At 39.9% G+C, this 23,179-nt stretch overlaps 1 protein-coding gene across 4 annotated transcripts in view; it reads left to right on the forward strand.

Annotated features, from left to right (window-relative positions):
• ESYT2 (extended synaptotagmin 2) overlaps positions 1-23,179 on the forward strand; it is a 130,307-nt gene that overhangs the window by 64,496 nt on the left and 42,632 nt on the right. For all 4 annotated transcript variants that reach the window (XM_073334532.2, XM_073334533.2, XM_073334534.2 and 1 more), the window contains one exon: positions 20,425-20,480. In XM_073334532.2, the coding sequence (XP_073190633.1) occupies positions 20,425-20,480 (56 nt within the window). The remainder of the gene's footprint in view (positions 1-20,424; positions 20,481-23,179) is intronic.

The raw sequence follows: 23,179 nt of genomic DNA on the forward strand, positions 1-23,179 counted from the left end.
CCCCTGGGCCTTAGCTGAAGTCTCATTTGAAAAAAAAAAAAAGTTGCCACTTGGGATGAACTATAGTGTTTTAGAGATAGTGGACACCTATGCGCTAGAATGAGAATAACGGTGCTCTTGATTATAGGAAACAGAACTGGCATAGAATTGTAGGACTGGAAGGGACCTCAGGAGGTCATCTAGTCCAGTCTGCTGCCCTCATGGCAGGATTAAGAGTGTTATCTAGACCATCCCTGCCAGGTGTTTGTCTAACCTGCTCTTAAAAATCTCCAGTGATGAAGATTCCACAATTTCCCTAGGCAATTTATTCCAGTGCTTAACCCCTCTTACAGTTAGGACATTTTTCCTAATGTCCAACCCAGACTGCCCCTGCTTCGGTTTAAGATCATTGCTTCTTGCTCTATCCTCAGAGGGTAAGGAGAACAGTTTTTCTCCCTCCTCCTTATAGCAACCTTTTATGTACCTGAAAACTGTTATCATGTCCCCCCTCAGTCTTCTCTTTTCCAGACTAAACAAACCCAGTGTTTTCAATCTTCCCTCATAGGTCATGTTTTGTAGACGTTTAATCATTTTTGTTGCTCTTCCCTGCACTTTCTCCAATTTGTCCACATCTTTCCTGAAGTGTGGTGCCCAAAATTAGATACAAAATGCCAGTTGAGGCCTAATCAGCATGGAGTACAGCAGAATTACTTCTCATATCTTGTTTACAACACTCCCGCTAATACGTCCCAGAATGATGTTTGCTTTTTTTGCAACAGTGTTACACTGTTGACTCATATTTAGCTTGAGATCCACAATAACCCCCCAGATCCCTTTCTGTAGTACTCCTTCCTAGGCAGTCATTTCCCATGTATGTTTTCAGTTGATTGTTTCTTCCTAAGTGAAGTACTTTTGCATTTGTCCTTACTGAATTTCATCCTATATACTTCAGACCATTTCTCCACTTTGTCCAGATGATTTTGAATTTTAATCCTATCCTCCCAGCACTTGCAACCCCTCACAGCTTGGTATTATTTGCAAATTTTATAAATGTATTCTATACCATTATCTAAATCATTGATGAAAATATTGAACAGAATCAGACCCAGAACTGATCCCTGCAGGATCCCACTTGATATGCCCTTCCAGCTCGACTGTGAACCATTGATAACTACTCTCTGGGAATGGTTTTCCTACCAGTTATGCACCCACCTTATCGTAGTTCCATGTAGGTTGTATTTCCCTAGTTTGTTTACGAGAAGGTCATGGGAGACAGTATCATAAACCTTACTAAAGTCAAGATTTACCACATCTGCTGCTTTTCCCCTATCCACAAGGCTTGTTACCCTGTCAAAGAAAGCTGTTAGGTTGGTTTGACATGATTTGTTCTTGACAAAACCATGCTAACTGTTACTTATTACCTTATTATCTTCTAGGTGTTTGCAGATTGATTGCTTAATTATTTGCTCCATTATCTTTCCAGATACTGAAGTTAAGCAGACTTGTTTGTAATTCCATGGGTTGTCCTTATTTCCCTTTTTATAGATTGGCACTATATTTGCCCTTTCCCAGTCTTCTGGAATCTCTCCCATCTTCCATGAGTTTTCAGAGATAATTGCTGATGGCTCAGATATCTCCTCAGTCATCTCCTTGAGTATTCTAGGATGTATTTCATAAGGCCTTCATGACTTGAAGACATCTAACTTGTCTAAGTAATTTTTAACTTGTTCTTCCTCAATTTTTAGCCTCTGATCCTACGTCATTTTCACTGGCATTCACTATGTTAGAAGTTCAATCTCTATGACCCTTTTTGGTAAAAACTGAAACAAAAACGTCATTTAACACTTGTGCTATTTCCGTTATTGATTTCCCTCCCACGTTGAGTAATATACCTATCCTGTCCTTGGTCTTTCTCTTGCTTCTAATGTATTTGTAGAATGTTTTCTTGTTACCATTTATGTCTCTAGCTAGTTTAATCTCATTTTATGCCTTGGCCTTTCTGATTTTGTCCCTTCATACTTGTGTTATTTGTTTATATTCATCCCTTGTAATTTGACTTAGTTTCCACTTTTTGTAGGACTCTTTTTTGAGTTTCAGATCATTGAAGATCTCCTGGTTAAGCCAGGATGGTCTCTTGCCATACTTCCCTAACTTTCCTATACAGTGGGATAGTTTGTTCTTGGACCCTTTAATAATGTCTCTTTGAAAAACTGCCAACTCTTTTGAACTGTTTTCCCCCTTAGACTTGCTTCCAATGAGATCTTACCTACCAACTCCCTGAGTTTGCTAAAGTCTGCCTTCTTGAAATCCATTATCTTTATTGTGCTGTTTTCCCTCCTACCATGCCTTAGAATCATTAACTCTACCATTTCATGATCTCTTTCACCTAAGCTGCCTTCCACTTTCAGATTCTCAGCCAATTCCTACCTATTTGTCAAAATCAAATCTAGACTGGTCCCCTACATTTTGAAATTTATTTTAAAGTCTAGATTTAATTGACTTAGGACTGCAGGTGGAGTAGAGTATGAAAATCAGAAATACTGTGAATAACCATAACATTCCTGAAAATGTCAGATCCTACTAATACCTTGAGACTCTGCCAGTGAGTCAGTCCTACCCCTACTGAATAGCACTTGTCCAAAAAGCAATCGACTCATAAAATAACTTTTACACAGCAGGTTTATTACTGCTAAGTAGTAATGTTTTTTGTTTTATTACAAGATTTCTTTCCCACTGTATCTTCTTCAATATTTGTGTGTTAATCTTCTGCAGCAGGATCTAAAATAACTTTTAGTATAGTAGTGAAGTTCTATAACAAAATCCTTTCCACCATTTAGAAATGGAGTGGCTGTAGCCAAGAAAAGTTTTCCTTCACTTTATTTGTTAGGGGAGCAGAGGAGGAATTAGTTGGCAACTAGCGATGGATTTGTTCTCATATTTTCCAATCTAAAGTAACTGGCAATAGTTCCACTCACTCTGTATCATCTCTTTGCTGCCTTGATGACTATATAAGGCCACACAGCCTAAATTAATAATTCTGAACATACTTATCTAATGAGTTTGCCAGAGTCTTCTACCACTTTCCTGAACAATGCATAGTTTTTGGGGGTTTTTTGTTTTTTCAGCTGAAGGAGTTCCCACTTCATACTTTCTAATAAAACATATTTTAAAAACTAGATTTGTTGGTGAGGCTAATATGCATTTCAAATATGTTTGCATATGCATCTTTTTAAAAAGAAAATAATCTTTTAAAATGTTCTTATATTCTGAACCTAGCTTTTTCTTTTAAATCTGATGTGCCTTAATGCCAAAAAAATTAAAATGGAATCTTGTGTAATAGAGCAGAAAGGTGAGTCAGGAATCATAATGGGTTTTTTTGTATGACTACAGTAACTCCTCACTTAATGTTGTAGTTATGTTCCTGAAAAATGCAACTTTAAGTGAAACAATGTTAAACAAATCAAAATTTCCCATAAGATTTAATATAAATGCGTGGAGTTAGGTTCCAAGGAAATTTGGGGGGTGGGGGGGCAGACCAAAAGCATTATATACTGTACTGTACTGTGGTTGGGAGGTACCCCTGGCTTACCCCACACAGGCACAGCTTGCTGCAGGCAAGGACACTAGGAAGCACCTTGCGCAGCAGCAGCTTCCCCCCAGAAGAACAGGCACCAACTTTGCCGGGGGATGCTCCAGGCCTGCCTCTTCCTGTCTCCGCTCCACTCCAGGCCCACCTCTTCCCACCCCCACCACCTCCTCTCCAGAGCATTCCAGGTCCCCCTCACTCCCAGAAAGTCCTAAGGTGGGGGAGGAGACGGAGAAGAGGAACTTGTTCAGTGCTCCTTTGTAAAGTCGCTGCTCTTCCACAGAATCTTACAAGCAGTGGACAGAGCAGGCAGCCAAACAACGTTATAAGGGAGCATTGCACAACTTTAAACGAGCATGTTCCCTAATGGAGCAGCGACGTAACTTCAAAACAACGTTAAGCGGGAGGACATTAGGTGAGGAGTTACTGAATGTACACTTCATGAATGAGCTTATTTAACTATTGTGACAAAGTTCCTCCTCTACCTTGGTGGGTCTTGCACTTATTGGCAGATTTGCTCACCTTGGAGCTTCAAGGCAGCCCTCAGTTTGGCCATTTTCGTGAACCCACAGTCTAGGTCAACTCCTCCTGTGTCTGACCAGGAGTTGGGAGGTTTGGGGGGAACCCGAGCCCGCCCTTTACTCCGGGTTCCAGCCCAGGGCCCTGTGGAATGCCTCCTAGAACAGCTGTGTGACAGCTACAACTCCCTGGGCTACTTCCCCATGGCCTCCTCCCAACACCTTCTTTATCCTCACTATAGAACCTTCCTCCTGGTGTCTGATCATGCTGTACTCCTCAGTCCTCCAACAGTATGCATTCTCACTCTCAGCTCCTAGCGCCTCTTTCTCCTAGTTCCTTATACGCGTACAACAAACTGAAGTGAGCTCCTTTTTTAAACCCAGGTTTCAGAGTAACAGCCGTGTTAGTCTGTATTCACAAAAAGAAAAGGAGTACTTGTGGCACTTTAGAAAGATCTTCTATACTTTCCACAGTATGCATCCGATGAAGTGAGCTGTAGCTCACGAAAGCTTATGCTCAAATAAATTGGTTAGTCTCTAAGGTGCCACAAGTACTCCTTTTCTTTTTTTTAAACCCGGGTGCCTCAGGGCCTGCCTTAATTGATTCTAGCAGCTTCTTGATTAGAACACCTGCAGCCAATCAGCCTGTCTGTCTTAATTGTCTCCAGAAAGTTCCTGATTGTTCTGGAACCTTCCCTGTTACCTTACCCAGGGAAAAGGGACTTACTTAACCTGGGGCTAATATATCTGCCTTCTGTTACTCTTCTGTAGCCATCTGGCCCGACCCTGTCACACTATATATTTCACCTTTCCCTGAAAAGCTAAATTTAGCTCATCTACACCAAATGTAGAAGAATAAAATATGGTGTAATCAGTTAGTTATCCTGATTTTTTTTTAATTAGGTCTGTTTATAGTCATTCTGTAAATTCATGACAGAGTGACATGCTTCTTAAGTTCAAATTCCTTTCCCAGTCGCTCACCTTTCTGCAGCAACTAGAATAGTAGGTTATATATATTTTTAAAAAATGAAAGAAGACCGAATACAAATACATTTGCTTTTAATAGAGAAGATGCAGTTGATAGATAACATCCTTCCATTTTTATCTGTTTATTTCCTCCCTCTGGGTATAGGGCTTTACATGTATTTTTACTAAATCAAGTACTATCAGGAGAGATAGTCCACTTTGCAGTTTGGTCCTGTCCTCCTGTCTGCTACCACTTCAATTTTGGTAGTGGTGGCAAATTTGAATTTGCGTGGAATTTACAAAATTGGCTATGTGAATGGGACTCAGGTTCCTAAGGCTCACACTTTTAAGGTATTTAGGCATTGCTGTACTCAGTGTTGCAATGCCTAAGTCTCATTTTCAAAAGGGGTTTAGACACTTAGGAGGCTAAATCTCTTTTGACAGCCAGTGGGATTTAGGCTCTTAAGTGCCTAAAATCCTTTTGAAAAAGAGACTTAAGCGTTGGAACGCTGAATGTAGCAATACCTAAATACCTTTGAAATCTGGACATAAGTGATTTAGTCACTTTTGAAAATTTTATCCAGGGTCACATTCATACCAAAGAGATGTCTGACAAAGAAGACTATAAAACTCTCATGCAGGATGCAGGGGGATGGGGTTAGTAGGTTGTTTGATATGTTTGAATTGGTCAACAAAAACCTTCTGGAAACATTTTTTTAAATTGTACTGGGCTACAACATTACTTACGGACACAGTATGTCACCTTTTGTTACAGAGGTGCTCCATGGAATATCTGGAAGAGCTCCACGGTCTGAGAATCATTGCAATAAATAGTATTCTTTAGAATTACATTAATTTATATCATTTAGAAAAGTAAAAGAGGTCTTTGTAATGTTTTAGCAGTATAACTTACATCTTTTAATTCATGCATTTGATAGGTTAAAGTTGGGATGGCCTAAGTGAATACTTCCAAAGTACAGGCATTACCATGGGTTAACCCTGACCATCTAAAGCTGTGTTAAGTACAACAGTCCCTGCCTACATTGAGAACTACATTGAGTTTAACATCCTGTTGGTGAATCCAATGTAATTTCCGATTCTGTGGCCTTGCATGAGCTTTGCCGGAGAGGTTGAGGCATCATTATACCTTTGCAAAAAAAAGACACAAAAACAGGAATATACATTCCATTCAGCACAACCTATTTTACCAGCCATTTAACAAAAGGAAATCTAACACATTTCTAGCTAGATTACTTAACAGAAGTTCTGAAGAGCATTTCTGATCTGTTCCCGGAAAAAGCATCACACAGACAGACAGACCCTTTGTGTCGTCTTCCCCCCCCCCCACTTGTCTCCTCATTGGTCATTTTGGTCAGGTGCCAGCGAGGTTATCTTAGCTACTTAACCCTTTACAGGTAAAAGGGTTTTGCCTCTGGCCAGGAGGGATTTTATAGTTCTGTATACAGAAAGATGGTTACCCTTCCCTTTATATTTATGACAGCATGCATTGCAAAATAGTAATCCCACAGCAGGTGTTGGCATCATTAACGTGTACTCAAAAAGTAATTAAGAGTACATTTTTCAGTTCGCCTGTGCTGTCAGTAATACCTCTGATGCATCTACACTGGAGAGCACATTTGAGGAATAATTTGTTAGCCTGATCTTATTGGTCACCAAAAGAAAAGAACCTACATATCGGGATATTACAGCTGAGAGCAATCAGACTGTCTCTTAAGTCACTTCTACCTCAGGTCAGACGGGGGAGGGGGGGTAACAGACAATAAGATGGAACTATGTTATCTGAGCAAGCAAGGGTAGGCTCATTCCCTACAATTATAAATGGATGCAAATAATCTTTGGAAATAGTGTATAGAACTCGATGTTCGTGCAATAGCAATCCATGTAGCCGGGGAATAAAACACCCCTGCAATTTATCTGAGTGGGTTGAAATAACAGATGCATGCGTGGTTTGTGAAGGACAAAATAGTTACACATTTCATCAGATTATGGGGAATCCAATAATTTATCTTTTTACATCCAGTAGCAACAGGAAGTGTCAGAAATTTTGCACAAAAGCAGACAGAGAAAGGGACTTAATATCGGATGACTTTTTAATACACTAGTCAGCGCTTACTGTATGCAATTCCCCCCTTTTCCCTCATTCAGAGAGTGATAAACAAGTTAAGACCAGACAAGGTAGTTTTAACAGCACCAGCAAGCCCAGAAAACACTGGTATCTGGAATTAATTTGCCTGTCTAGAGGACTAATGGAGCCTCTGCCACTGGTACCAGACTTGTTGCAACAACCTGGGATCATCCATATCTTCAGTCTATTCATTTAACAACATGGGGAATAGGATTCTGTGACAGCTAGAAAAAAAGTTGTTTTACATTCCAGGAAAAAGTCTATGTAGAAATGTTATAGTTGTAAATGCAAAAGGTTTTTATTATGGATTTCGGTGTATGATATCCGTATACAGCACCAGTTGATTATATATTAGAATATTTGTTGTATCTTAAGAAAGCAGTTCTTTCATTGTCTTCAGTGAAGGTTCATCTCTCAACCATATCAGCCTACCATGTACCTGCGGAGGGCTAATCAGTTTTTACAAATGATGTCATTAAGAGGTTCTTAAAAGACCATAATAACTTGAACCCTTCAATAAGATGTCATATGCCATCTTGGGGTCTTAATTTAATGCTATTACAATTGATGAAACTTCCTTAGCCCTTTTGAACCTTTGGAGAGTTGTTCTTTATTTCAGTGGTCTATAAAGACAGTATTTTTTAGAGCAGTCACTTCTGCAAGACATATGAGTGAATTACATACATTATGGCAGATCCACCATTCCCAGTTTTTAGTTCTTTGTATGCACCCTAGGTTATTACCAAGAATGGCCTCCAATTTTCACATAAACCAGTCTATAATTTTACCGTGTTTTCCCCCCCAAACATCATACTCGGGATGGTGGAGCTAAATTACATACTCTGGATTTTAGAAGCACTTTAGCCTTTCATTTAGACCAGACAAAACAATTTAGACAGTCCCAAAAATATTTATGGCTTATGAAAGGAAGAACAAGGGAAAAGCTATTTCTGTGCAAATGTTTTCAGGATGGGCTATATTATGTATTATTGAAGCTTATAAATTGAAAAGGTTACCCCTTCCTCAAGAATTTAGAACAATTCTACTAGATCAAAGGCAGCCTCTGTGGCTTCTTCTTCTGGACACTTTTCTCTAACAGAGATATATGGAGCAGCAACACAGAGTTCTGTTCACACCTTTACTAAACACTGTTCTTTCAATTTAGAATCTAGATCTGATTCAAAATTTGACAAGACAGTCCTGCCGTCCTTATTTAATTGGGACTCCATGGTCCCACTATCCTGAGTCAGAGTACTGCTTATTAATTTATCCCATGAGTTGGAATACGTAGAGGACTGTTGAAGAAGAAATGAATGTTACTTACCTGTAACGGAGGTTCTTTGAGATGGACTCTGCATATTCACACTCCCCGCCTGCCTTTCCCACTACCTTGGAGTCCTACGTGCCAAAGGGCTTGGGGTTGTGGGTGAAGGAACTGAGATGGCTGGAGCCCCACACCCCTTTTAAACCCTTGCTCTGGAACACTCAATGTTCATTGAAGGGAGGGGTAAAGGAGGCGCATGAGCACTCCAATGGCTGCTGCTAACTGGAATTTTATGGTTCAGGGTGCACCGGCTGGAGCATCCCATGAGTGTGAATATGCAGAGTCGGTGTTAATGAAGCTCGGTTACAGGTAAGTAACCTTCATTTTCTTAACATTTTTTATAGTTTTTATTGCTTTCCTCTGGACTCTTTCCAGTTTGTCCACTTTTTTCTTAAAGTGTCGTGCTGAAACTGGATATGCTACTCCAGCTGAGGCTTCACCTATGCCAAGTGGAGTGGAACAATTTACCTCCTGTGTCTTACATACAACACTCCCATTAATATACTCCAGTATTATACTTGCCTTTTTCGCAGCTGCATCAGATTGTGCTTCATATTCAGTTTGTGGTCTGCTGTAATCCGCAGATCATGTTCTGCAGTACTATTGCTTAGCCAATTATTTCCCATTTTGTATTTGTGCTTTTGATTTTTCCTTCCTAAATGTTGTACCTTGCACTTGTCTTTGCTGAATTTCATCTTGTTAGTTTCAGACCAGTTCTTCAATTTATCAAGGTCCTTCTAAATTCTAATCCAGTCCTCCAAAGTGGTTGCAACCCCTGCCAGGTTGGTGTCATCCTCAGGTTTTATAATCCTATTTCAACTCCATCAAGTCATTAAAATATTGAATAATACCAGACTCAGATGTTTACAGCAACTGCACCTGTATTCCCCCTTCTCCGGTCCCTCAAGGGTACCCGCTCTAGGATCCAGCTCCTCAGTCATCATCTCTCTTTGGTGGAGACCCTTGTCTCTCTCCCTACTGATGGGGAGTTTTCCAGGCTGCAGTTCCCTGCCTATTCCCAGCAAGCCAGAAAGCCTAAATAAGCAAACATCTGTGCTTTGCTTTCTCTTTGGAGGCGATGAACAAATGTAGTTGCCAGCAGTTATAAGTTCCCACACAGCTCTTCATAAGCAAGAACATTTATTCTTAATGTGGAAGCGTTCTAGAACAGTAGATGAACCTACAGGCATGCTAATAAGCCTATCGGAAGTCACCCCTCCCCCAGCTGCAGAAAGGACTATGATAGGAGACAGTCCTTCAGACACCATCCAAGAGTTTTTCTGTGGATATAAGTTCATAACAGCCTCAAGATATTTAAACTTAATTCAGTAAGGTTTTACAAAGTTACTACAGGAAATTGCCGTATCTGTCACACCAAGGCTGACCCATGTGGGTCCCCACTAGATAGGTCCTTCAACTCCTCCCGGATATAACAACATTATACTTCTCTTCAAAATTACTTACTGTCGTGCTCAGTATATATTGTAACCTTCTGTGTGCTTTTTTTCTTTGCTGTTGCACATGCTGATCGATTCAAGGTCTTATACTCCATTCATACCTGTGGCACTTGATAGAGCAGAAGTGTTCCTGGAGCTATCTGCAGTGGCACCTATGTCTTTTTTTATTCCCCCGACCCCCTCCCCGCATGGTTACAGTTAATTTAGAATCCAGCAGTGTGTGTGACTACTTAAATTACTTCCAATGTACAATATCTTTAATTTGTTACACTGAATTTCATAAAAAGAAAAGGAGTACTTGTGGCACCTTAGAGACTAACAAATTTATTTGAGCATAAGCTTTCATGAGCTACAGCTCACTTCATCAGATGCATTCAGTGGAAAATACAATGGGGAGATTTATATACATAGAGAACATGAAACAATGGGTGTTACCATACACACTGTAACGAGAGGGATCAGGAAAGGTGAGCTATTACCAGCAGGGGGAGGGGGGGAGAGAGACCTTTTGTAGTGATAATCAAGGTGGGCCATTTCCAGCAGTTGACAAGAACGTTTGAGGAATGGTGTGGGGTATGGAATAAATATGGGGAAATAGTTTACTTTGTATAATGACCCATCCACTCCCAGTCTCTATTCAAGCCTAAGTTAATTGTATCCAATTTGCAAATGAATTCCAATTCAACAATCTCTCGCTGGAGTCTGGATTTGAAGTTTTTTTGTTGAAGAATTGCAACTTTTAGGTCTGTAATCGAGTGACCAGAGAGATTGAAGTGTTCTTCAACTGGTTTTTGAATGTTATAATTCTTGACGTCTGATTTGTGTCCATTTATTCTTTTACGTAGAGACTGTCCAGTTTGACCAATGTACATGGCAGAGGGGCATTGCTGGCACATGATGGCATATATCACATTGGTAGATGTGCAGGTGAATGAGCCTCTGATAGTGTGGCTAATGTGATTAGGCCCTATGATGGTGTCCCCTGAATAGATATGTGAATTTCATCTGTCAACACCCTACCCATTCACCTCACTTTTCTACATGCATCATACTTTCATCAAAATCATTCTCTTAAGAGAAAATTTGGGTTGATCATTTGCAAATTTTCTGCTTCATCTGTGCACCTCTTTTTTCAGATAATAGATAAATATGTTTAATACTATCATGCCAGGTATATGTGGAAACTGGGAGCTTTCTCTACGTAATTTCCATTTTCTGAAGGCTACCTCTTTGGCTGAAGAAAACTTGGGAACTTTGCCAACTTCCATGATGATTTTGCTAGGCTGACTTTAAAGGGCACACTATGTTAAGTAGTTGAAGTTCAAAATACAGGTTTTTAAAAGTATGTTTTTTCAACACCTGAATACTATAAGTATAAGAAATATCAAATATTTAAGGTGACAAATGAAGTAGAACCTGGGAGGAAAACTATGGATTTTCTCATTTAGAGTGAATAATAGAAACAAAATGAACTCTAAAGTTTTAACAGTTAGCACAGTGTACTTTGCCTTATCTTTTACTTTTACACAATAAGCCAAGGGGCACAGCGGTGGTCTTCTGTTTACTGTTAGACTTCTGTACTCATTTAGAAATAATATTTAAAACATGAAGATTAATCTCTTAGCTGCTAATCACGTGGTAAAGTTCACAGTTGGTGTTGACCCAAGGATATCTGAAGGTCTTGCATCAGAACAGAGACACATAATGTTATAGGTCTACAACTGAATATGGTGACTTTGGAGAAAAACTATACTACTAGGTTGGATTGAAAGCTTCATATGTAAAGGTTTTGCTAGTTGAAGGCTAGCTAGCTGGAACAAGCTTGTCAGTCACAACTGGGGCCCAAACACTATCTCCATTGCTTAACTAATAGAAAGATTTCTAAAAGTATGTTTTAATTTTGCTTCCATTGAAAGTCAAAGGGACTTAGGCTCCTGAATCCTTTAAGCACTTTTTAATTTTTTTTTACCCATAATATGTATTGTCTCATGTCTCCCAAGACAAACCTACCATGGTGGGGAATTGTTATGACATCGTAGTGTCCTAAATGTGTTGTAAGATGGTTTGGTATTCCTTTTGTAGGCAGACTAAATGGTATTAGAAACATGTTATAGAATCACATTACAGCCCAGGAGTGAAATCCTTTCCCCATTAAAGTAAATGGCAAAATGCCTATTGACTTTGGGAGCAGGATTTCACCCTAGACCTCTTCTGTAATATAACACTATATGCTCATGTCTATGAGCACAAGATCAAACTGAGTAATGTGTTCCAGGCGCTGTTGTCTTGTAACATGATCCTCCAAATACTGTGGAATTGCCTCTGTTGCTAGATCCCATCAGTGTATATCCATTTTAAATTTATTTTATAACTAAACCTGTTCTATTGTGTGTACTAGTTATCTATTGTAGCAAAAAGTTTGTAGAGTATGTGATTCAGATACTTTACAGTTTGTCCATCGCAACACATCCTCTAGAACAGTCCCTGGCTTCTTAAGTTTCCAGATAACTATTTTTCCTATACTTGTATTAAAATGTTAACCAAGGGGCAGGTCAGTGGTCATTCAAAAATCTTGCTATATGAAGCTTTTTCACTACATTTTAGAGTAAGTTAATGTTTTATTTGCTATCCTTCATTACAGAATATAGGTAAAATTTCACATCTGATTTATTTTCAAGGAAAAATTGTTAAATCGGTTTTTCAGCAGGGTCGGGGAGTTTGAAATAGGAATACATGTGATGTGGCAGTGTGCACTAGCTAATTATTACAATGTCTGAAATATTCTTGTGCAGGCCAGCAAATTGACTGAGTACCAATTTTTGTTTGTAAAGTGTATCACCTGTCTCAGTTGCAATGGGTTGTGGATAGGCTACATCCTTCTTCCAGCTGTTGGCAACATTTCACTGAGTGACAAATTCTGAACAAGATCCTTTCAGTGTCATGTTAGCTGCAGAGAAACAGCTTGTACTCTTAAGTTCAGCTAAACAAAGAGGGAATTGTGTGTGTCTTATAAACTGATGACAGAGAAGGAAATTACATTGCTGAGCAATTTTGAAGATACTGTATACTTTCTAATTTTAGACCCACCACGCTGGTTGGTTAAAAATGGTATCTCCTAAATTCAGTACTTTATTATTTTTTGGCATGACTACTAAAAGAATGAGTCCTTTTGATACTTACATTTTCCATTAAAGAGTGCCTGAGTTTGAGAAATTTATAGAGGAAAATACCAAAAGAAACCCACCACAGTAGCATGTCACTTAAAAAAGGAGTAAAAATAAAGAGGATAGTTAAATGGAAACTAAAAGGAACAGTCACAAGAATGAAAAGCCTGCAAGATGCATGGAAACTTTTAAAAAACACCATAATAGGGGCTCAAACTATATAAATATCCCAAATTAAAAACAAACAAACCAGTAAGAGGACCAAAAATCATGCCACCATGGCTAAACAACAGAATAAAAGAGGTGGTTAGAGACAAAAAGACATCTTTTAAAAATTCAAAGTCACACCCTACAGAGGAAAATAGAATCTGGCAAGTCAAGTGTAAAAATATAATTAGGCAGCCCAAAAAAGGATTTGAAGAGCAGCTAGCAAAAGATACTGAAACTGACAGCAATTTTTTTTTTTAAAATACAACAGAAGCAGGAAGCCTGCCAAACAATCAGTGGGGCCAGTGGACAATCAAGGTGCTAAAGGAGCATTCAAGAAAGACATGGCTGGTGTGGAGAAGCTAAATGAGTTCTTTGCATCGATCTTCACTGAACCATTCTTTTTAGGTGAAAAATCTGAGGAACAGTCCCAGACTGAGATGTCAAAAGAGAAGGTTTTGGAACTAATTGATAAATTAAACAGTAATAAGTCACCAGGACCAGATGGTATTCACGCAAGAGTTCTGAAGGAACTCAAATATGAAACTGCAGAACTATTAACTGTGATATGTAACCTATTGCTTAAATCAGCCTCTGTACTAGGTGACTGTTGGATAGCTAAAGTAATGTTGATTGTTTTAAAAGGATCCAGAGGCGCTCCTGGCAATCACAGGCCAGTAAACCTAACTTCAATATCTGGCAAATTGGTTGACTATAGTAAACAACAGAATTATCAGACACGTAGATGAACAGGTTATGTTGTGGATGAGTCAACATGGCCTTTGTAAAGGGAAATCCTGCTTCACCAAAATATTAGATTTCTATGAGAGGGTCAACAAACATGTGGACGAGTGTGATCCAGTGGATATAATGTACATGGACTTCCAGAAACCTTTTGACAAGGTCCCTCACCAAAGGCTCTTAAGCAAAGTAGGCAGCCATGGGATAAGAAGGAGGGTCCTCTCATGGATCAGTAACTGGTAGGAATAAATGGTCAGTTTTTACAGTAGAGAGTGGTAAACAGTGAGGTTCCCAAAGGATCTGTAGTGGGACCAGTGCTGTTAAATATATTCATAAATTACCTGGAAAATGGTAGACAATGAGGTGGAAAAGTTTGCAGACAATACAAAATTACTCAAGATAATTAAATCCAAAGCTGGCTACGAAGAGCTAGAAAGGGATCTCACATAACTGGGTGACTGGGCAACAAAATGGCAAATGAAATTCTGTATTTATAAGTGCAAAGTAATGCAGGTTGGAAAAGATAATACTGACGATACACACAAAATGATGGGGTTTAAATTAGCTGCTACCATGTAAGAAAGAGGTTGTGGAATCATCATGGATAGTTCTCTGAAAACATCTGCTTAAAGTGCAGCAGCAGTCAAAAAAACTAACAGAATGTTAGCATCCATTAGGAAAGGGATAGATAATAAGACAGAAAAGATCATATTGCCACTATATAAATCCATGCTATGCCCACACCTCAAAAAGATATATTAGAATTGGGAAAAGTGCAGAGAAGGGCAACAAAAATTATTAGGAGTATGGAGCAGCTTCCATATGAGGAGAAATTAAGAAGACTGGGATTGTTCATCTTAGAAAAGAGATGGCTAAAGGGAGATATGATAGAGGTCTATAAAATCATGAATGGGTATTCCTGAGGGAATTCTGTGCTAAAAAGTTTAAAATTCTGTGCACAATATTTTAAAATTCTGCAAAATTTGTCAATAAATATATGTGGAGGCTCCAGCGTGGCAGTGGGGAGCACAGGCCACTGGCTGCGCAGAGGTGGGAGATCACCCTGCAGCTCCCCCCTCCCCACCCCACCCCGGGACACGGACTCAGTGGTGAGGCTGCACCCTACCCTGACACAGTGCAAGGGCTGGGCCTGCCCCAGAAACACCCTGGGGCCTTGCCCCTCTATGCCAGGCGCACCAGGTGTGGGCAGGCAGGTTCAGCCTGGCAGGACCCAAGTGTGGAGGGGCTTAGTATGGGGGGATCCAAGTGTGGGTGAGAAGGTACTGTGTGGGGCAATCTGGGTGCAGGCAGCTTAGTGGGGGTTCAGGTGTTGGGTTGGGGATCTGGATGCACAGTGGCTCATTTTGCAGGGTTCATAGAATCATAGCATATCAGGGTTGGAAGGGACCTCAGGAGGTCATCTAGTCCAACCCCCTGCTCAAAGCAGGACCAATCCCCAACTAAATCATCCCAGCTGGGTTCTGTGTGCAGGGGCAATGGGACTGTGCAGGGGGGTCCAGGTGAAGGTGGTTGGGTCTCAGCAGGGGGAGTCTGGGTGTGGGGGGTCTGTAACTCAGCAGGAGAGGGGGCGTCTGGGTGTGGGGGACTCAGGGGCGGGGTCCAGGTGCTGGGTGAGTAGGGCTTGGTGGGGTGGGGATCCAGATGCAGGTGGCTTGTCAGGATGGTCCAGGTGTATAGGGGTTGGGGCTCATCAGGTTGGGGGTTCAAGTGCAGGGGGTAGGGTTTGGTCTTGGTGCAGGGATGGGGGTTCAGATGCAGCAGGGAGAGGCTGGGGGGCTTGGTGAGGTGGGGGTGCAGGGGCAGGTCCGGATGCAGGGCGGTGGGTCTGACCCAGCACTGGCTGGGGCATCCCCAGCCCCGACCCCCTAAGCTGCAGTGATTTACCTCTCCAACAGCTGCTTCGGGCACCCAAAAAGGTGTGCCTGCACTGCGGGGGAGGGGCACGTGACTGATCTTGCAGCTTCCCTTTGCTTCCCTGTCAAAAAGTTGTTATTCTGCGGGGAAGCAAAGAAATCTGCAGGGAACATTGAATTCTGCAGCCTGCAATGGTGCAGAATTCCCCCAGGAGGAGTATTATATGTAGGAGAAAAGGCATAGTTCATATGGATAGAAAATAAGCACTACAGAAAGCACCAAATGGCATAAAAATAAAATCTTCTAAAATCATTTAGCATAAACATTTGACCTATAACCTCTATTAAATGTGTGATGCCATTATGAACATTTTTTCTTAGGGTAAGTGACTCTTGCCTTTTTCAGATTTTTCTGGGGTTTAGTCCCAGTGCAATCCACCCATTGGTTAATTCTTTTAAAAATTAAGGAATGCCAGTCATGTAATAAAGTGGACTTTTAATATTAAACATTAAGATGCAGCAGTTGTACGCTGTATTAGTCTTAGTCGCGCCGTATTTAATAGATTCAGAGTATGACCTATACACATTTAGTAACCCTTAGGGTTATACTAGTAGTCTCCTAAGCATGATTTTGATTCTATATTTATTACATTCAGAGCTCATGTGATAGTGAACGATATTTGAATGAAAAATATGTTTAGAATTAGGCCCCAGTCCTGCAGACATTTACAACAGAGTAGCTTTACCCAGACCAGTAATCCCACTGAACTTTATGGGGCCACTTGTGCATAAATTTACTCACCTGTGTGCATGTTTGCAGGATTGTGGCCTAAGTGCATGTAATGGTCATAATAAGGCACTGGAGAAAAAAGTCTCACTGTAGTAATTGATGAATAACTGTACTGTAGTCTTGTGGCTACTATTCATTTTAGTTACCATATCTTTCAATAGCAAGCACACTCTAGTGGTTAAAGTACAGGAGTGGGAATCAGGATATGCTCTAGTTATTTGTCTTGTCATAGACTTAATGTGTAACACAGCACAAGTCATGTACTCTCTCTGCCTAGTTTTTCCCACATATAAAATTACAATTATTCATTATAAATTTTTCTTTTCGTCTTGTCATACAAGAATTCCTTTACTCATCTGCTTAGCTCTTTGCATTTTTAGGTTCATATAAGCAAGAGTTTTACAAGACTATGTACTTATGCAGTATCCCATGAACCTACAGAAGAAAAGATAACTACTTTCCATTATTATATTTTGACACAAGGCACAATTAATCCTAAACTCACTGCCACATAACGTCATTGAGGTCAGGATCCTAGTAAGATTCACAAAAGGAGTTAAGTATTTAAATAAACAATAAGAACATCTACATTTATATAGTAAAAAATAAAAAGGCATGTAAATCTCAAGCTAGATCTAGGGAAGAACTTCTCCCATGGGGGTAATGCATGTCACAAAGAGGTCCATGCATGGGGGGGTAGCAGGTCAGTCTGATAGCCAGTTGTCCTAGTGCAGTGGTTCTCAAACTTTTGTATTGGTGACCCCTTTCACACAACAAACCTCTGAGTGTGACCCCCCCACTTAGAAATTAAAAACACTTTTTTAATATTTAACACTGTTATAAATGCTGGAGGTAAAGGGGGGTTTGGGGTGGAGCCTGACAGCTGCGACCCCCATGTAATAACCTTGTGACCTCTTAAGGGGTCACGACCCCCAGTTTGAGAGTCCCTGGCCTAGTGGTCAGGCAGTGGCTCCACAGTTCTTTCTGGTCTGGTCATTCTAGACAGGGCTCTGGCTGATTCGTGTGTGGCAGGCCTCAATTCCTTCTGAGTAGTTCTTCTATTCCCCTTAGGGTTCTGTCACAATAGAGGTACAGCAGAGTAAGGTAGGTTTCAGAGTAGCAGCCGTGTTAGTCTGTATCTGCAAAAAGAAAAGGAGGACTTGTGGCACCTTAGAGACGAACAAATTTTTTTGAGCATAAGCTTTCGTGAGCTACAGCTCATTTCATTGGATGCGTTCAGTGGAAAATACAGTAGGGAGATTTATATACACAGAGAACATGAAACAATGGGTGTTACCATACACACTGTAATGAGAGTGATCAGGAAAGGTGAGCTAGTACCAGCAGGAGAGGGAGGGGTGGGGGAAGCCTTTTGTAGTGTTAATCAAGGTGGGCCGTTTCCAGTAGTTGACAAGAACGTCTGAGGAACAGCGGGGGTGGGGGGGGGGAATAAACATGGGGAAATAGTTTTACTTTGTGTAATGACCCATCCACTCCCAGTCTTTATTCAAGCCTAAGTCAATTGTATCCAGTTTGCAAATTAATTCCAGTTCAGCAGTCTCTTGTTGAAGTCTGTTTTTGAAGTTTTTTTGTTGTAATATTGCCACTTTTAGGTCTGTAATCGAGTAACCAAAGAGATTGAAGTGTTCTCCAACTGATTATTTCCCCATGTTTATTCCTCCACCCCCACCTCCGCTGTTCCTCACAGGTTCTTGTCAACCGCTGGAAATGGCCCACCTTGATTATCACTACAAAAGGTTTTTTCCCCCCACTCTCCTGCTGGTAATAACTCACCTTACCTAATCACTCTCATTACAGTGTGTATGGTAACACCCATTGTTTCATGTTCTCTGTGTATATAAATCTCCCCACTGTATTTTCCACTGAATGCATCCGATGAAGTGAGCTGTAGCTCACAAAAGCTTATGCTCAAAAAAATTTGTTAGTCTCTAAGTTGCCACAAGTCCTCCTTTTCTTTTTGCAGAGTAAGGAAGTAAGCTCTACTGGGTCCCTCCCAACCTAGGGCCCTATAGGGGCATTACAGTGTTTGGACCACTTGCTGGTCCACCCCAAGTTATACTCTCCGCCTTCCCCGCCCGGTCACTTCCTACCAGGCTGTGGCTCCTCTGGGGCATTGTCATGGGCTCAGGAATATCAGGTTAGTCTGTCAGTGGGACAAGACAGTCTACTCAGTTTACAACTCCCAAAGAAGAGAGAGCTGAATCTGGATCATCACGTCCAGAGTAGCTTTGGGAATGCTGCAGCCAGTCCTTTCACAGCTTCACAGTCTCACTTCCTGGTGCTGTTACCCACTCAATTTAGAGCACCAGGGTCCTTTTAATTATCCCTCCCTCCTCCCTAGCCCAGTACTGTTCTATGCTGTGCTCGGGTTTAGTATGCAATCTGCAAACTCCATCACAGAGGTTCACCTTGTAAATTGAGGTGGTGCATTTACAAACATTGTTCAAGTATGTCACTAGCCAACTGAGAAGGAGAGATACTAACAAATAGAGCAGAAAGCCTGAAGAGATGTGGAATTCACTTTCTGAACATAGTTTTCAAGAACCTCAGGTTTATGAGAGATTTTTTCATAATGTCCAGTGGATTACAGTAGAATCTCAGAGTTACGAAGACCAGAGTTAAGAACTGACCAGTTGACCACACACCTCATTTGGAACCAGAAATACACAATCAGGCAGCAGCAGAGAGGAGGTGGGGGGAAGCAAAGACAGTACAGTATTGTGTTAAACTTAAACTACTAAAAAAAAGGGAAAGCAGCATTTTTCTTCTGCATAGTAAAGTTTCAAAGCTGTATTAAGTCAGTGTTCGGTTGTAAACTTTTGAATGACCCATAACGTTTTGTTCAGAGTTACGAACAACTCCCTTTCCGAGTTGTTTAGTTATTCATAACTCTGAGGTTCTACTGTAAAGTAAAAATATAAAGGGTAGGTTTTTATTATCTAGAGGTAAATAAAAAAATGACGCCTGACTCCAGTAATAGGTTATAGTTGATATTGAGTCCACTGAGGAAACTTGTTTTATTTGTAGACACAATGCTGTTGTCTTTCATTAGTCACTTTGTTAAGAAGTATGTGCAGAGTGAACGTATGAATATTTGACCAAAGGAGAAAACCACTGATTATAGGACCAACCTTATTTCACAGGAGGGCCACAGAAATCTAAGCACAACCTTATGTGGGCCAAACAGATTCTACATACTTTAATAAGATTTAAAGTCACCTGCATTGATTTATATTTTAAGTTCAGCTTGTTTTGTATGTATTTAGATAGAAGCAACCTATGTATAATGTTGTCTATTTACACAAGCGTACACTAAAATGATGTAAACATGACGACAAAATGCTAATGAATTGGCTGTTATAGTGTGTTGAAGCGGGCCATGGGCCTTATGGAATGCTCTGGTGGGCTGCAGGTTGGGCACCCTGGGTTATAGTAATATGTTGTTGGTTTGGCATGTCTAGAACCCTCCTGATACTGTATGTGTACAGTTGATATTTAGAGATTAATGATAGGATCAGTGTGTTTTTTAGTTTAAAAACAATAGCTTCCTGGAAGCTAGCCATCAGCTTTCCACCCATCAAAATGCTGGATTGTCAGCTTTGTTTCTTCAGCACTGGGAACAACTTTTTATTTTTTTTCTCCTGTTTACAGCTTCTGGAAATTAATTGGACAGGACTGACCAATCTTCTGGATGTTCCAGGACTGAAGTAAGCATAATAAAAGTCATCATGTCTGTTTTGCCTCCTTGTCCATCTCTTCAAAAAAAAGAGTGTGTGTGGAAGGGGCAGAAAGTTAGAAAATCTAAATATCCTGGTTAGATCTGAAACCAACTAAATATGTAGGTTAAATGTCTTATGGCCCATTGCCACTTAATATTCCATTTAGAGTATGTAGAAATTATATAACAATGAGGATTTAATGATAAAAAATATATTAGTATAAGAAAGGATCGTGTCTAGAATAGCTGGTTGAAAATTTTCCAGCAAAACAGTTTTCAGTCACTTTATTCACAGGACTGGGATCCTGAACTGCCCACATGGAATGCTGCTGGGAAGCTGGGCAGCTGATCCAGGAGGCAGGAACCAGGGCAGCTGGCAAACTGAAAAAATCCATTTTGGTATTCCTGAAATTGAATTTTTCTTGCCTTTCCTTCCTATGAAAAATTGTGATTGAAAATTTTTGCAGAATGGAAAATTCTGTTCCTTATAAGCTCTCGTGTCTAGTAAGCTACTACTATTGTGTGTATATGTGTGAAACAGCAATATGCCTTCAAAGGCTTGAAACCTCCCATTCACTTCAGTGGGAGAAAGAATTTTAAAAAAAAATAAAGAAAAGTATTTATATGAATTTCAGTTACTGAGGTTTAAAATAATCCATGATTATGGTCTGCCTGTTTAAAATTCAGTAATATGGGGGGAAAGGGTATTCTCATAGCAGTTAGTTTCAACGGTGTTCATGATTATTTTTTCCTCAATTTGAAGTGTTCAATTTCCTTCCTTTCAAAACTTTCTTGGGACCCTGCACTGTATTAAGTGGTGACGAAATGAAGTGATGATGGAATATTGCTTTATATTTGAAAACAGAAGAAACACGTTGACCTGGGTTTCATGACTCTTTGTGATATTAATGGATAAAAATTCTTCATGAAATAAAGAATTGGTAGAGGGGGGGAAATGTTGTGATATAAAGGCTTTGATACTAACTAGGATAATACCTTGAATTCCTTCACATTAAAGTTATCCATGTTTAGTCAGCGCTTTAAACTGTTGTAATATTGGAGCAAAGACTAATGAGAAGAATGAGTTTGACTCAGACATTTGGGATCAAATTAGAAGACTGGCAGGCCAATCACAAAAGCCAAAATTATCAAACTTCAGTCTGATACCGGAAAATAAGATGCTTAAACTCTCAAGTGTTACTTGATTCCAGAATCGTTTTGGTAACCTTGGATGAAGGAATGAGATGAAAATCCTTTATTACTCAAAATGTATGACTAAAACGTCACTTAAAGATATTTGAAGTTGTTGTGTGAAATCCCAACTGAATAAATTGAAATTAGAATTGCATTAATAAATTAGGATAATGGTTGCCTAACTGCTTTTGTGTATGGCCCACTTAAGACTGACTCTTTGAGGAAAAAGAAAAGGAGTACTTGTGGCACCTTAGAGACTAACAAATTTATTTGAGCGTAAGCTTTCGTGAGCTACGATGAAGTGAGCTATAGCTCACAAAAGCTTATGCTCAAATAAATTTGTTAGTCTCTAAGGTGCCACAAGTACTCCTTTTCTTTTTGCGAATACAGACTAACACGGCTGCTACTCTGAAACCTCTCTTTGAGGAAAGAAGTCCTCTTGGTGAAAGAGAAAATTATGTACTTCTAGAATATAGCCTTTGAGTAATCTTTTGCTGTTGTCAGCTAATAAAACTGATTAAGATATCAGCAACATTTAGGCCCACTAGACTTTAGAGATTCTTATCTCTCTCTAGATATATATTGTTTGCTTGGATGTAAATGTAAATAAAGCTGTGTAAGTTTGCCAAAGTCAAAAACTCAGTAACAGTTACCATAGCACCCTCAATTTGGCCACTCATCTACATAATGTGTGCAACGTGGGCGAGGTGTAGTTGCTGTGGAAACTAAAACTGATTTGACTTGTGTTTACTTTCACCGGTAACACTTTAGTGCTGTATTGGCATTTATTTTCTTTGATTTGGGAAGATGGACGTTCAAAACAGATCTATTTTAGCTATTGTAACCAGTGGTAAATAAGATGTTGCTGCTTGCAAGGAAGGACATAAAATCTCCCATTGATCATCTAATTCGTGCTTGTGGCTCTGGCAGTTATAGCAGCTGTTTAGCGTTCTTGTTTAAATGAAGAGAAAATAATTTTATTTTGAGACAATATTTGAAGTGTTTGTCTTAAGTAATAACTTTAGCTTTTTATCCCTAAATTGCCCCAACATTTTTTGTCACATGCTAGCAGGGATTAGGACTAACTTTGATGCTCCTCTCCTGCAATACGTAAGGGGTGCATTACTTGAGAGTTTCTTGAATTTAAGGGGAAACTTGTATTATTTGAAACTGGAAGGAAACTTATTTGAAACGGATAAAAAAAATATCGGATTTTACAGAATATAATTAACTTATGATAAAAATGGTCACAAGACCTCACAGAAGCCATGAGCTTAGTAGAATTCAATGTTTACATGGGTACAGAATACCCACAGTTATGTTAGATAGGATCGTAAGAACTTTGTAATGTGACATAAACATTTATACTTCAGGGCACTAGTGAACCATTTAACTGGCAGGGATTAGGAGAACACTTCACTTTTGGGCAAAATATTCCATAATTGTCCAGTATGTGTTTTCTTGCACCACCCTGAAGCATCTGGTAGGGAGCTG

This window comes from Lepidochelys kempii, chromosome 2 (genome assembly GCF_965140285.1).
Source record: "Lepidochelys kempii isolate rLepKem1 chromosome 2, rLepKem1.hap1, whole genome shotgun sequence".
Lineage (NCBI taxonomy): Eukaryota > Metazoa > Chordata > Testudines > Cheloniidae > Lepidochelys > Lepidochelys kempii.